Genomic DNA, 16,925 nt, shown 5'->3' on the forward strand with positions numbered 1-16,925 from the left:
GCACACCCAAATTTTGCGTGCACAATTTTTAACCACTTTTATAAATTGGGGGATAGTGCTTGTATTTAGGCACTAAGATTACAGAATGAGTGAGTTAGTGACTTGTGCACTATTTTTTGTGCATGTTAAATACCTTATCATGAATGCTAACCTTTAGGGGACAATTCTATAACAGGCATCTAGACTTAGGTACCCAAAGGAAAATGGTGGCCAGGACCCACTTAAGCTCCGGTGGTCAGATCCACTGAATTCAGCCCCCAATATTCAGTGCTGGTGCCCAGACATGGCCTGGCACTGAAGATCCAGGGTTAATCTAGCTGGCAATGATCAGTTTTGGCTGGTGGCAGTAGTTGGCAGATGACCACACATATAGGCATCCAACCCTTTACTCCTCCCTCTCTTTCTGCTCTATCATATGCATTTTGTAGTTCTTTTGTGTTTTCCAATTGTATTTCTATATTGTAAACCGCTCTGACTTCTGCATAAGAGCAGTGTATCAAGTCTTAATAAACTTGAAACTTAGGCACAATCAATTATGCCACACACAGAGTTGGTGTAAGTGAAAGCATCTAAGTGCAGTATACTGTAACTTATAAATGTGAGTGGGAGCCCTGCCTATGTACCACCCGTGCTACATTCCTGTGTACACCTTCCATGTAAATTTGCACTATGTAAGTTAAGCAGGTATTTGCAGACTAGAACTTAGCATGCTAGCATTCACACACATAGTCGTGCACTTCAGGACTGCCGAGAGACAGGACCATGCCCAAGCCAGGGACACCACAGTCGCTGTTGCCCCCATCCCACCCCCCTCTCGTGCCGCCGCTGTCGCCCCCGCACCCTTACCTTCTTGCGTCTGCTGCCCCCTCAGTCTGTCACTCTCCAATATGCCGGGACCCAGGTAATTGTGTTAACGCAATCACCCGGGTCCTGTCACACAGGAGCAAGAGAGAGACAGCCTCCAGTGCTGGGCACCCCTTGGAGGCCAAGCCCAGGGAATCTTGCCTTCCTCCCCCCCCCCCCCCCCCTTCTTGGTGGCCCTGGTGCACTTACATGCATACTTTCTACTATTTTCTTTTCTTTCAATAAAAACTTAAAGAAAAACAAAATAATGCTAGTATGCTAAACACTGATGCACCTAAATGATAATGCCTAGTTACAGTATTGCTCTGTTGACCCCCTCAATCTGTCATAGGGCTCTTAAATATAAGTGCTAAGTTTACAGAATTACTAGTTGTTACACAGGTGAATGTACACTTATGCACATAGGTATTAGCAGAGTGCTCAGCGGTATTCTAAAATGTACATGCACAAATGCAATGGGTGCATTCACTGGGGAAGACCACGAGTACAGCATAGGCGGGGCCAACATTTAAACATATAACTTACAGAATACTAAATGCTTATGTGTCGCATTTAGGTGTACCAAATTATGTCAGCCACAGACTTGGCATACGTGGGTACACTTAAATGTGGGCGCATTTATGCTAACTTACACAAGTAATCTATAAGAACACATATGCTTGTAAGCGGTTTTATAGAATTGGTTCATTACCAGCGTCAGTTGGTTGTCTAACTTATGGTGCCCAGTTATGGACAACTTGACCCTGAGGAGTGGTCTGAAAACATGTGGAACTGGGTTTGATTCCCACTGCAGCTCCTTGTGACTCTGGGAAAGTCACTTAACCCTCTATTGCCCAAGGTACAAAATAAGTACCTATAAATAAACCATTTTGATTGTAATCACGAATGACAGTATATCAATTCCTATCCCCCATCCATCCTCAACCCCATAATGCATAACAGCTTTGAGAATTGTATTATTTAGGTTCTGATACATTGAAATATTACTGGATGAATGAAGCCTGGCATTTCAGAGTAGTTTTTAAATGATTTTTTTTTTGCTGGCTTTAGTATCAAGGTTGTAGCTCTCCTGCTACCAGTTAATATAAAAAAGAGCCCCCTTTTTTCACTTTCAGGTTTTATCACACTAAAAAAAACGTAGCTATATTCCTTTTATCAGCTTGGTGATGATTTTTATTGCCATGCACAGAAATTAAGAAATATCTTTGTCTATTCTACTTTGTGATGAGCAGAAAATAATAAAACACAAGTTGTGTGAAAGGAAAAGCTGGCAGAAAGAACAGTCCATTTTTAGGCACAGATAAGTGGGCTCCTTTTAAAAATAATTACAAAGACACCCTTCATCAAATGCTTTTAGAAGGTATGAAACTACTACATAGCAGCAGGGCTATATTTGATTTTCAGATTTTTCCATGGTGTCTTTGGATAGGTAAACTACCCAGTAGACCATATTAAATGCTCCAAACGTAACAGGAAAGAGAATTCGTGCATACTTGTCAATCTTACTTGTGCCCGAGTTTGAAGTTGGAGGAACAGGGGCAGGAGCAGGAGGAACCACAGAGAGCTTTACAGTGGATCCCAAAGCATTTCCTGTGGTTTGGATTTGTTCCAGTCTGGATCCAAGAATGTTTTGCATGGACTGGAAGCCAGTTACACAATGCTGGGGGACATGGCCAGTCAGAATTGGGGTAGAGGGAGGGGCTGGAGGAGCACATTTTGCAGATGCAAGTGTTTCTAGTGCACTAACACGAGTGAATGGGTTTGGACTGGACATTGAAAGAGACGGGGATGCAACAGCTGAGGACACTTGACCAAATGTGGCATGTCTGGTAGAACTCTTCTTGCTGCATTCCTTGTCGATCTTGCTGCCACTGTCAGCATCTGATTGAAGCATGACATTTGCTCTCTTTCTCACATTTGAAGTGGAATCTGTGTTCTGAAAATAGAAAAATATAAATAAATAAATAAAATAATGACTGTCTCCTAAACATTTATAGTCCTCCACTAATGGCATGAAAGTACTTTCAATTAATGATTATCACGAACCCTCATTTACAAGAAATGGCACTGTTCCTAATGTGGAATTTCAAAACTGTTAGCAGAGCAGTGTTTGAAGAAAGTACAAATATCTGAACTGCACTGAAGAAATTACTCCAATGCTGGGAAAAAATCCAGAAACAAAAGGAAATGGCTTGATATGCAAAAGAACTTACTCGGCTAATAATCAGCATGCAATGGTCAGCGCTTTTTAAAATGCTGTCACCAGCTAGATTAACCCCAGATATTCAGTGCTGAGCCATGTTTGGGCACCAACAACAAATATCTGAGGATAATTTAAACTGCCAGGGCCCACATTAGACAGTCATGCAAGTGCCAGCACTGAATATTGGACTGGCACTCGTATAACTTTTTTTTTTTAATTCTTCTCCCCTAAGCCCCCTCACACAAGCTGCTGCAAGAGGTAATAGCAGCCATATTGAAAGAGCTGCTGCTAGGGGCAGGATCAAATGATATTTGTTTCTACCTCTTTTGCCCCCAGTAGACCACCAATGACAGGAGGTAGGTCCGGGAGGGGGTGTATGGCGCCCTTGGGAGTTGGGGGGGGGGGCATTTTGGGGGGTGGTAATGGCATGGGATATAGAGGGGTGAGGATATCAGGAAGGAGAGGGGCTTCCTTGGAGAGGGGAGGAGAGGGGTAGGAGGGGAATCAGGGGAAAGGAAATTAAAAAAAAAAGTTATGTGAGTGCCAGCACCTGCATAGTTAAGTGGCCTAATTTAGGAAAGCTTTTGAGTTGTCCTAAATTCGTCTGCTTAGCTATGCAAGGGCTGGTACTAAATATTGTCGGCACCCGCATCACCCTGGGCACCTCCCTAATGTTGCCCCCTGTGCTACCTCTGACCTGCCCACTTTTTTGGCAGCAGAAGAAATATTCAGATGAACTACCCGCTTTAGTGCAATCGGATATCAGGGGGGGGGGGGGGGTAGGCAGTGACAGGGACACAGACCGTAAAAGTCTGTCCAGAACTGTCCTCATGTTCCAGCCACTAAAGTTGCTGTCTAAACCCTTTCCAGCCCATCCAAAACCAGATTGCCATTTATGAGACACAGACAGTACAGGTCTCCCAGTATCGGCCCTAGTTCATCACAGCCAGAGTCACCATGTAAGTGTTATGCAACACATCCACACACATGCAGCCATTTAAGTTTAGGTTTTTTATAACTTCCATTTTCTAAATAGAGATCCTCTGTGTTCATCCCATGCCTTTTTGAATTTCGCCACCATTTGTATCTCTACCACCGCCTTAATGGAGGCTTTCCACATCTGTGCTGTTAAGGCAAGGAGGGAGGGAGAAGGAGGAGGAGGAGGAGACAGCACTCAAAGAACTTGGTACTTGGTAGGTGAGAGGCTGGCGCAAGTGCAGCATACACTTCCACGGGAACCCCACAGGAACTGCTTCCGTCCCCACGGGAACCCCACAGGAACTGCTTCCGTCCCCACAGGATCCCCGCAGAACTGCTTCCGTCCCCGCGGGAATCCCGCGGGTTCCGCAGGATTCCCGCAAACCCCGTTCCTGTGCAACTCTCTACTGTAAAGCAAGGGACCCACATTCAAATCCCATATCAATTCCTTTATATTATTATTGTGAGCCCTCCAGAAACAGAAAAAAATACCTATTGTACCTATATGTAATGCATACTACTTCAGTAGCCTTCAGGCTATATACCTGCAAGCCTGAAGGCTACTGAAGTAGTATGCATTACATATAGGTACCGTAGGTATTTTTTTTCTGTTTCTGGAGGGCTCACAATAATAATAAAAAGGAATTGATATGGGATTTGAATGTGGGTCCCTTGCTTTACAGTTCACTGCACTAACCACTAGGCTATTCTTCAGCCCTGCTTCCTTCCCTATTAATGCCCATAATACATGAAGCTGTCATAGAGCATGGCCTCCCATTTCAGTTTCAATTTCAGGAGAGAGGAAAGGAGACAGCAATCACTAAGGGGTCTTTTTACAAAGTGCTCTTAAAAATGGCTTGCGGTAGTGTAGGCGCAAGTTTTGGGTGCGCACTGATCCATTTTTCAGCACGCCTGTAAAAAGGCCTTTTTTAAATTTTTGCTGAAAATGGACATGTGGCAAAATGAAAATTGCCATGCGTCCATTTTGGGTCTGAGACCTTACCGCCAGCCATTGACCTAGCGGTAAAGACTTACGCGGTAACTGGACGGTAATGACCTACACGCGTGAAATGCTACTTGGCGTGTATTCGCTATGCACAGCTGAAAGTAAAAAATATTTTCCAGACGCATGTATTGGACATGCGTAAAAAATGAAATTACCGCAAAAGCCACGCAGTAGCCAGGCAGTAACTCCATTTTGGCACTCGTTCGGCGCATGTAGACACTTACGCGGCTTAGGTAAAGGACCCCTGAGGGATTAAGGAGGTGTCACACCTTAATCCCTCCAGTGGTCAGCGGCTCAATCAGAACACATGTTTGCACCATGGATGTGACTGAAAAAGGTCTAATTTAGGATGTTCTTTTTAGGCTTAGACATTTGTTCCCTTTCAGTAATCGCTGTTGAATGTCCTGATTTTGGGCCCCCTCTAGTCCCAACTAAAACAAGTTCACAACATGCCTCTTGCTATTTGAATATACTGCAGTGTTGGAGATCCCTTTTCTGTCTTTGCAAAATTGGGATTTGGACATTTCAAGCACATGAACATCTATTTGGGCATTTTGAGATGTCCATATGCTTCAAAAATAAGCTCCTATGTATATGTAAACCACATAGCTAAACAGACAGCAGCTGAATATTACCACTCTGCATATAGCTAGTGCCAGTTAACCATATTTGCATCAGTTGAATATTAACCTCAAAAAAGTTTTTGTCTTTGTGGATATCTATTATTCACCTGTATATGAATAAAGGTAATGTCATATGAAAATTAGACATTAGGAATAAGATGTTTTCTATGTTGTATGAAAATGAGTCTCACGGGAAAAAGATATGCCCCTGATATTTGGTGCTATTTTACTGGCTATTTGCGAATATTTATTTATTTATTTTAGCGCATTTCTATCCCACATTTTCCCACAAGTGCAGGCACAATGTGGCATACAGTAGTTCAGAAAAAATTACAATAAAAGAAAGGTAAAACATAGGATGACAGTGTTGGGATGAATTCACAGAAAAGACAAGGGATGGAGAAACTGACCAACAAGAGCCATTAGATTAGAGTCCCACTTCAAACTACAACAGGAGAGTCAAATGGCGGGGTTTGGTATGTAATAGGCTTTTGTAAAGGAATGTCTTTAAGAACTTTTTGAATAGTGATGGTCTGATATCCCTTTTAATTGCTTCGGCAGTGCATTCCAAGTCTGAGCACTGGTATATGGGTAGCGGGTGATAGCGCAATATGGCCAACCAGCTGCAATTATTCAGTGCATCACTGGCTAAGTTTGATTGCCAAATCAGGCTGCCTAAATAGCACGCATATTTTTGGCCACTATAAACTTAACCAGCCAGCGCTGAATATTGGCTTGGCCAGTTAAGTTTAAAATGCCTCCTTTATTAATCAAATTACACTTGCTTCCCATCAAAGCGAGAATCTCTTTCAAATCTTAAATGACACAGCTCCAGACTATATGTTACCAATAATAAACTTACCTCAAAGAAACACTAAATATGAGGCAAGAAACTATCTCAGACTACACCTCCCAAATTGCAAAAAAAGTGATCTCCAAAACTGTCCACTCTGCAGACTTCACTTACCTAGGATCCAAATGGTGGAACTCCTTACCACCCAAGATAAGAAATATACAGGAATATACTAGATTCCGCAAAATCCTCAAATTCAAACAAACCCTCACAAAGAACAACCATATCATGCAATCCAGTGGTGGCCAGTTCAAATCCAGATGCTGCTCCTTGTGATCTTGGGCAAGTCACTTAACCCTCCATTGCCTCAGATACAAACTTAGATTGTGAGCCCTCCTGGGACAGAGAAATATCCAGTGTACCTGAATGTAACTCACCTTGAGGTATTACTAAAAAAAGGTGTGAGCGAAATCTAAAATAAATAAATAAATAAATAATTATTACCTGAATTGGTTATTACTCTATTTACCATTAACTTTTTCTTTGCTTCATGATAGATTTTCTAAATGTTAAATATCCATAGCTATCCCAGTATGTTTATGATACTGTATTGTAAAATTGAATTCTTACAACAAATTACTTTCATATGTATTATTCTATGTTATGTATCCTATACTGTTTATTGTAAGCTACATTGAACTCAAACTTGTTTGGGATATTGTGGGATATAAATTATTGTTATTATTATTATTAGCATTTGTATAGTGCTACCAGACGCATGCAGCACTGAACACCTGATACAAAGAGACAGTCCCTGCTCAAAAGAGCTTACAATCTAAATAATACAGACAGACAAGACAGTTACAGGTGAGGGAAGTAAAGGGAGCTAAAAAGCAGCAGTGAAAGGGTGGGTTTTCAGCATGGATTTGAAAACAGGTAGAAATGGAGCTAGACGTATAGGTCCAGGAAGTCTATTCCAGGCATAAGGTGCCGTGAGAGAAAAGGAGTGAAGCCTGGAGTTAGCAGTGGAGGAGAAGGGGGACGACAAGATAAATTTGTCCAGTGAGCGGTGTTCACGGGGAGGAATGTAGGGAGAGATGAGAGTGGAGAGGTAATGGGGGGCTGCAGAGTGGATGCATTTAAAGGTCAGTACGAGAAGTTTAAACTGAATGCGGAGGCGGACAGGGAGCCAGTGAAGTGACTTGAGGAGTGGGCTAGTGTGGGTATAATGATTCTGGCGGAAAATAAGTCATGCCGCAGAATTTTGGACAGATTGGGGAAGAGAGAGATGGCTGAGCGGAAGACCAGTGAGAAGTAAATTGCAATAGTCCAGGGGCGTATCTGAACTTTAGCGGTAGGGGGGTCCAGAGGGGGCACATTTTAGCCCCCCCCCCGGTGCAGGCGACCCCCCCCGCCACCGCCAGTGCCAACACACCCCCCCCAGCACCACCTCCAACAACTTTGACTCCCTGATGACCCTCTCGACCCCCCCCCCCGCCCGCCGTCGCCTACCTTTGCTGGCGGGGAACCCCAACCCCCGCCAGCCAAAGTCTTCTTCCTTCATTCTGTTTCTGTGAGTCTGACGTCCGGCACGTTGTATGTGCGTGCAGGACATCAGACCTTCAAAAACCAAACGAAGGAAGAAGACTTCAGCTGGCGGGGGTTGGGGTCCTCCACCAGCAAAGGTAGGTGATGGCGGGTTGACGGTGGGAGGGGGGTTGAGAGGGTCGTCAGTACGGGTGGCCCCATAGCAGCTACGCCCCTGCAATAGCCCAAGTGATAGGTGACAAGGGTGTGGATAAGGGTTCTGGCAGCATATTCAGAAAGGAAGGGGCGAATTTTGCTACTATTGTAGATAAAGAAATGACAGGTTTTGGCGATCTGTTGAATATGCGCAGAGAAGGAGAGAGAGGGATCAAAGATGACTCCAAGGTTACGAGCCGAGGAGACAAAATGTGACAAATATAAATGTGACAAATAAATGAATTCAATGCTAGTCATCAGACACAGCCAGGCATTGAATCTCCTGCCTCACCGCTGACCACAGTAGCTGCCTCCTATGGTCTGAATATCAGCCCCGTGCTTTCTAAATCTGAGTTTTTGGGACCTCAGTAAGGAGGTAGAGCAGTTGTAAAAATTTAGTGGTCAATATTCAAAGCTTCTGCCTGCTTAAAATTGAGCTCAGCAGGCTGGCCACCGATATTCAGTGGCACTTAACTGTGAAATGATGCTGAATCTGGGCAGGAGAAAGGCGGTCCAGGGTGGTGTTGGGGAGGAGCCAGTAGTTATGTGCATACTAGTAATATTCAGTGCCAGTGCCTGCATAATTAAATGGGCAGATAGTACTGCACAAAAGGTAGTGCTAACTTTGGGGCCCTTTTACAAATGCGGTTTGAAAAATGGCCTGTGGTAGTGCAGATGTGTGTTTTAGGCGCACGAAGAATCATTTTTCAGTGCAAAATGAAAATTGCCATGCGTCTATTTTGAGTCTGAGACCTTACTGCCAGCCATTGCTCTAGCGGAAAAGTCTAACGCAGTAACTGGGTGGTTATGACCTATGCGCGTCAAATCCCACTTGGCATGCATCCGAAATGTACGTCCGAAAATAAAATTTTTTGACACGTGTATCGGATGCGTGCCAAAAAATGAAATTACTGCAAGAGCCACGTGGTAGCTGGGCAGTAACTCCATTTTGGTAGACACTTATACTGCTTAGTAAAAAGGTCCCTTTGATGTCAACACTTCAACACTGACAGTGGTATTTCAAACTAGTATGTGTGCGAGTGTGGGGGCAGAGGCAGGGGCAGTTTAAACCTTTAGTAAGCAGTGGCCACAAGTTCAATAAAAACAATATCTGGGTCAGGAAAGAATGGTAGGACAGGTTCAGTTCGGCCATGAACGTGTTTTACTTGTTTTATATATGTAAATTTTTGTTATGAGTGTGTTTTCGCTGGACCGGCTGTCAACATTATCATACTGATTTGCAAAGATTGATGAGATTAAAGGAATACAAATGTCAATAAATAAACTAATGGTGCTGGTCAACCACTGCTTTCAGCGTCACTGCTTGTTTGGGTTGGCTGCTGGGCAGCCTTGGGATTCATTGGATTCTCTTTTCAGCATTTGATGCCAGCAATATTTTGACCCTGGTGGCAATGGCTGCAACTTCGGCACGCAAAACAGCTGGTGTTATAGAAAATAGAAGATGTGTTCCTGCCAAGGAAAAATGAACAATCGGTGACAGTATGAAATGAAAAACAGAGGTCTCATTGGACACCCTTATGAATGTGATCCAGATGTTATCAACAACACAGAGCATAGCCAGCCTGCGGAGGAATGATGGAGATAGTGAGCTTAGATTTCTTATGCCCTTGTGCTGAATTTGACCCACTGCCCATGAATTTTCATATGCCCGCCTAGTTGCTCAGGGGAAATAATTAAAAAATTAGTCTTAAAATTACTTCCCAGAGGATCCTTGTTGTAAAACTGATATGGCTAGATTTAAATGAAGATTGAAGTAATTTTTCTTTCAGCATGATTATGGTAAAATGTGGGAGGGAAGGGTGTATTGGGCTAGCCTGTGATGTTAACTATCTAATCATAGGCGGTCAGTGGCCCAACTGTTTGGGGAGGCTAAAGGGGGCGGGGTTAGGGGTGGAGCCAGGGGTGGAGCTTAAATCCATAATTGTCTGATCACACACAGAAAAAAAAAATAAAAATAAATGTCACAATTAATACCTTTTATTAAATTTAGATATTAGCTATGTATCATATGTCAAAGAATAAAGTAGTTGCTCAAAGCATATACTAACTACAATTGCTCAACTGCAAAACACTATGCATAACTTTGTGCAAAAACACACTCTGAACCTTACTGTACCATAAATATTACACTGGGCAGAACCTAATACACCAATATACCACCCATACAGAAAATGCAGACCGTCAACAATATTGAAACAAGGGATCATAATATCACAATTCTCATGTAGAGCCACAAAACATCCTAATTCATGTTTAATGTGGGATAAAATGTCATAAATAAGTAAATAAACTTTTAATGTTGAACACCTAATTCTCAAAGTGGACATATTCCAAACACTATAATGAAAATAAAATGATCTTTTCTACCTTTGTTGTCTGGTGACTGTTTTTCTGATTGTGCTGGCCCAGTATCCGATTCTGCTGCTATCTGTCCTCTTAACTCCATTTCCAGGTCTTCCTTTCCATTTATTCGTTTACTTTCCGCCTTTCTTCTTCATTTCTTGTCCTACATCCGTAAGTAAAAGCTGGGTCCTCCGCAAACTTGACTGTCCGGTGGATCCAGCTTTTGCCTATTTTCTTCATCCATGTGCAGTTTTTCTACTCTCTTCCTTTTCCGTCATCTCATCTCCTTCCTCACTCCTCCCTCCCCCTCCATGTCCAGCAACTCTCCTCTCCCCTGCCCTCTCCTCTCCCCTTCATCCACCATGTGCAGCAACCCTCCTCCCCCTCCATCCACCCATGTCCAGCAACCCTCCTCTCCCCTGCCCTCTCCTCTCCCCTTCATCCACCATGTGCAGCAACCCTCCTCTCCCCTTCCCTCCATCCACCCATGTCCAGCAACCCTCCTCTCCCCTTCTTCCACCATGTCCAGCAACCCTCCTCTCCCCTTCCCTCCATCCACCCATGTCCAGCAACCCTCCTCTTCCCTTCTTCCACCACGTCCAGCAACCCTCCTCTCCCCTTCCCTCCATCCACCCATGTCCAGCAACCCTCCTCTCCCCTGCCCTCTCCTCTTCTTCCACCATGTCCAGCAACCCTCCTCTCCTCTCCCATCTGCCCTGTTTCCTTCCTGCCCCCCCCCCCCCCCGCCGTACCTTTAAATATTATAGTTTTGCTGGAGTTATGGGCAGCCAGCATTGAAGACATCAGCAGGCTCATCGCGTTCCAGCAGCCTTCCCTCGTCGCAAGTCAGATGATGGCTCCGCCCTCTTCTGACGTATTTCCTGTTTCTACGAGGGCGGAGCCATCACCCGACTTGCAACGAGGGAAGGCTGCTGGAACGCAATGAGCCTGTTGATGTCTTCAATGCCGGCTGCCCGCGACTCCAGCAAAACTATAATATTTAAAGGTACGGCGGCAGCTTAGCCTCCCCAAGCCTCTTATACGGGGCGCCTATGTATCTAATATAATAAAATGCACCGTGAACATTCTGAGGACAAAGATTCTGAAGTCACAGCACACGATAAAGGGTTCATGGTTTCATGGTGGTGAAGCCATCCTACATAACACGGACCTATCAGAAGGGACCTATCAGAAGGGGCTTGCCCACTAACAAAGCAGAACTGTTACCAGGCAACGGAATGCGACATAGAACTCACCTCACCTATCAGAAGAAAAAAACAGAAGAAGGGAGGAGCATTCAGCTGTAAAATGCCTCATTGTCTGAGCAGCACAGAGAGCAGAAGAACGCCGCTGGAAACAGAGAATATCCCAGCACAGGGTATGTACACAAATATTGTTGTTGGACCCGGGGAAACAGGAGTACAGCGTGCCCCTTGCCATCTGCAACGTGCGCCGCCACCTGCAAAAATTAAACCTGACCTAGCCTGCATCACAGACTGACCCAGGTGGGGGGAGGAGTAGGGAAACTTCCCTACTCCTCCCCAGCCTAGGATTCGGTAGAGACTGGCTGGCAAACTGCTTGAATATACAAAACCGCTAATTCCTTCAATATACAAAACCGGAGGCAACAAAGAAAAAAAAAGAAGCGTGCCCCTTGCCATCTGCAACGTGCGCCGCCACCTGCAAAAATTAAACCTGACCTAGCCTGCATCACAGACTGACCCAGGTGGGGGGAGGAGTAGGGAAACTTCCCTACTCCTCCCCAGCCTAGGATTCGGTAGAGACTGGCTGGCAAACTGCTTGAATATACAAAACCGCTAACTCCTTCAATATACAAAACCGGAGGCAACAAAGAAAAAAAAAACATTATCACGCACGTGCACATAACTGGAACACCTCCCCCCCCCCTTCACCTTCTCACGAACCAAGCAACCCAGGACGTGCAAAACCATCCCCCGCCTCAAAAAACCCATCACCCACCTCGAGGATGCACACACCGCGCTGCTTCCCGCTGCGCATTCGTCCTGCATTCCTCCTGCATCGTTCCTACGTTGCTGCCCTATAACGAACCGAAAGAGTGGTGTACTCTCCCTTCCGCAAACCACACCACCCAAAACAAGACGCCGCTGCTTGCCACAAGGACCAAAAATACCGTTAAAACCGACGGCCCCAGACAGTGCTGCTCTCCCGTCAACCAACAAAAAACATCCCCGGCATAAGGCAATCCCTAACCCACCTCAAGGATTCCCCGACCTCAATCACCCCGGGAAAAGACAGCGCCGCTTCATACAGTGCTTTTCTCTTCAAAGGAAAAACTACAGGAGAAAAAAAAAACTACATGCTAGCACCCGTTTCATTTGTTTCGGAAACGGGCCTTTTTTACTAGTGATTTTATAAATTGCTTTTAATTATATTACAAACCACAAGGAGTGAATCAGATCTGAATTATTAATCAATCAATCAATCAATCAATCAAAACATCCACATCTGTTGATTGAAGTGCATTAAAATACAGTATCCAAACCACAGGAATTAAACACTTCTTAGATATGAATCACTTTCAAATTGCAATAAAATGGAAGGGAAAAGACTCAGAAAAACACTTCAGGGTTAATACCTGCCGGTTCTTCCTTTTTTAACTTTTATTTTTAATTTTCAGGTTATATAGTTGTGCTTTCAAAACAAAAACATTGATGTGTTCAAAACAGTATATTCTAAGTAGCTTTTAAACTTAAATGTTTCCTTTCACTAGTAATCACAGTCCAATGATGGCCAGCTAATTGTCTCACTGCTGCCTTAGGGAGATAGTAAAACGTTTTCCACTGATGCATTAACTTCTGCTTAAGACATGTGAAACCAAAGTGGTTTACATATTACATACATGTACTTCCTTAGTTCCTAGTGGGCTCAGAATCTTTTGTAACTTAAAAAAAGGAGTGAAGCGGTGTGGAAAGGAAGATTTATATAATCATCACACCCACAAGAAAAGCATAGGAATAAGAGCTGTATTTCCAGATCAAAGGTCTCTTTGAGCCAACCACTTTGTGTTTTTGCCTTAAGTACTGTTGAGTTATGTTGTGCATTAAATGATGGTTTCAGGTTTTACAATGGCGATTGGTATTATCTAATCCAAGGTTAGCGTAGGAATGATGGAGATAGTGAGCTTAGATTTCTTATGCCCTTGTGCTGAATTTGACCCACTGCCCATGAATTTTCATATGCCCGCCTAGTTGCTCAGGGGAAATAATTAAAAAATTAGTCTTAAAATTACTTCCCAGAGGATCCTTGTTGTAAAACTGATATGGCTAGATTTAAATGAAGATTGAAGTAATTTTTCTTTCAGCATGATTATGGTAAAATGTGGGAGGGAAGGGTGTATTGGGCTAGCCTGTGATGTTAACTATCTAATCATAGGCGGTCAGTGGCCCAACTGTTTGGGGAGGCTAAAGGGGGCGGGGTTAGGGGTGGAGCCAGGGGTGGAGCTTAAATCCATAATTGTCTGATCACACACAGAAAAAAAAAATAAAAATAAATAAATGTCACAATTAATACCTTTTATTAAATTTAGATATTAGCTATGTATCATATGTCAAAGAATAAAGTAGTTGCTCAAAGCATATACTAACTACAATTGCTCAACTGCAAAACACTATGCATAACTTTGTGCAAAAACACACTCTGAACCTTACTGTACCATAAATATTACACTGGGCAGAACCTAATACACCAATATACCACCCATACAGAAAATGCAGACCGTCAACAATATTGAAACAAGGGATCATAATATCACAATTCTCATGTAGAGCCACAAAACATCCTAATTCATGTTTAATGTGGGATAAAATGTCATAAATAAGTAAATAAACTTTTAATGTTGAACACCTAATTCTCAAAGTGGACATATTCCAAACACTATAATGAAAATAAAATGATCTTTTCTACCTTTGTTGTCTGGTGACTGTTTTTCTGATTGTGCTGGCCCAGTATCCGATTCTGCTGCTATCTGTCCTCTTAACTCCATTTCCAGGTCTTCCTTTCCATTTATTCGTTTACTTTCCGCCTTTCTTCTTCATTTCTTGTCCTACATCCGTAAGTAAAAGCTGGGTCCTCCGCAAACTTGACTGTCCGGTGGATCCAGCTTTTGCCTATTTTCTTCATCCATGTGCAGTTTTTCTACTCTCTTCCTTTTCCGTCATCTCATCTCCTTCCTCACTCCTCCCTCCCCCTCCATGTCCAGCAACTCTCCTCTCCCCTGCCCTCTCCTCTCCCCTTCATCCACCATGTGCAGCAACCCTCCTCCCCCTCCATCCACCCATGTCCAGCAACCCTCCTCTCCCCTGCCCTCTCCTCTCCCCTTCATCCACCATGTGCAGCAACCCTCCTCTCCCCTTCCCTCCATCCACCCATGTCCAGCAACCCTCCTCTCCCCTTCTTCCACCATGTCCAGCAACCCTCCTCTCCCCTTCCCTCCATCCACCCATGTCCAGCAACCCTCCTCTTCCCTTCTTCCACCACGTCCAGCAACCCTCCTCTCCCCTTCCCTCCATCCACCCATGTCCAGCAACCCTCCTCTCCCCTGCCCTCTCCTCTTCTTCCACCATGTCCAGCAACCCTCCTCTCCTCTCCCATCTGCCCTGTTTCCTTCCTGCCCCCCCCCCCCGCCGTACCTTTAAATATTATAGTTTTGCTGGAGTTATGGGCAGCCAGCATTGAAGACATCAGCAGGCTCATCGCGTTCCAGCAGCCTTCCCTCGTCGCAAGTCAGATGATGGCTCCGCCCTCTTCTGACGTATTTCCTGTTTCTACGAGGGCGGAGCCATCACCCGACTTGCGACGAGGGAAGGCTGCTGGAACGCAATGAGCCTGTTGATGTCTTCAATGCCGGCTGCCCGCGACTCCAGCAAAACTATAATATTTAAAGGTACGGCGGCAGCTTAGCCTCCCCAAGCCTCTTATACGGGGCGCCTATGTATCTAATATAATAAAATGCACCGTGAACATTCTGAGGACAAAGATTCTGAAGTCACAGCACACGATAAAGGGTTCATGGTTTCATGGTGGTGAAGCCATCCTACATAACACGGACCTATCAGAAGGGACCTATCAGAAGGGGCTTGCCCACTAACAAAGCAGAACTGTTACCAGGCAACGGAATGCGACATAGAACTCACCTCACCTATCAGAAGAAAAAAACAGAAGAAGGGAGGAGCATTCAGCTGTAAAATGCCTCATTGTCTGAGCAGCACAGAGAGCAGAAGAACGCCGCTGGAAACAGAGAATATCCCAGCACAGGGTATGTACACAAATATTGTTGTTGGACCCGGGGAAACAGGAGTACAGCGTGCCCCTTGCCATCTGCAACGTGCGCCGCCACCTGCAAAAATTAAACCTGACCTAGCCTGCATCACAGACTGACCCAGGTGGGGGGAGGAGTAGGGAAACTTCCCTACTCCTCCCCAGCCTAGGATTCGGTAGAGACTGGCTGGCAAACTGCTTGAATATACAAAACCGCTAATTCCTTCAATATACAAAACCGGAGGCAACAAAGAAAAAAAAAGAAGCGTGCCCCTTGCCATCTGCAACGTGCGCCGCCACCTGCAAAAATTAAACCTGACCTAGCCTGCATCACAGACTGACCCAGGTGGGGGGAGGAGTAGGGAAACTTCCCTACTCCTCCCCAGCCTAGGATTCGGTAGAGACTGGCTGGCAAACTGCTTGAATATACAAAACCGCTAACTCCTTCAATATACAAAACCGGAGGCAACAAAGAAAAAAAAAACATTATCACGCACGTGCACATAACTGGAACACCTCCCCCCCCCCTTCACCTTCTCACGAACCAAGCAACCCAGGACGTGCAAAACCATCCCCCGCCTCAAAAAACCCATCACCCACCTCGAGGATGCACACACCGCGCTGCTTCCCGCTGCGCATTCGTCCTGCATTCCTCCTGCATCGTTCCTACGTTGCTGCCCTATAACGAACCGAAAGAGTGGTGTACTCTCCCTTCCGCAAACCACACCACCCAAAACAAGACGCCGCTGCTTGCCACAAGGACCAAAAATACCGTTAAAACCGACGGCCCCAGACAGTGCTGCTCTCCCGTCAACCAACAAAAAACATCCCCGGCATAAGGCAATCCCTAACCCACCTCAAGGATTCCCCGACCTCAATCACCCCGGGAAAAGACAGCGCCGCTTCATACAGTGCTTTTCTCTTCAAAGGAAAAACTACAGGAGAAAAAAAAAACTACATGCTAGCACCCGTTTCATTTGTTTCGGAAACGGGCCTTTTTTACTAGTGATTTTATAAATTGCTTTTAATTATATTACAAACCACAAGGAGTGA

The 16,925-nt window shown here is 44.6% G+C and overlaps 1 protein-coding gene across 1 annotated transcript in view; it reads right to left on the reverse strand.

Moving 5' to 3' along the window:
- Positions 1-1,975: 1,975 nt before the first annotated feature.
- Positions 1,976-16,925, reverse strand: part of GABRA4 (gamma-aminobutyric acid type A receptor alpha4 subunit) — a 237,984-nt gene continuing 223,034 nt past the window's right edge. The window contains exon 9 of the mRNA XM_030191346.1: positions 1,976-2,800. Coding sequence (XP_030047206.1) covers positions 2,252-2,800 — 549 coding nt within the window. The 3' untranslated portion in view covers positions 1,976-2,251. The remainder of the gene's footprint in view (positions 2,801-16,925) is intronic.

Source organism: Microcaecilia unicolor, chromosome 2 (genome assembly GCF_901765095.1).
Source record: "Microcaecilia unicolor chromosome 2, aMicUni1.1, whole genome shotgun sequence".
Taxonomy (NCBI): domain Eukaryota; kingdom Metazoa; phylum Chordata; class Amphibia; order Gymnophiona; family Siphonopidae; genus Microcaecilia; species Microcaecilia unicolor.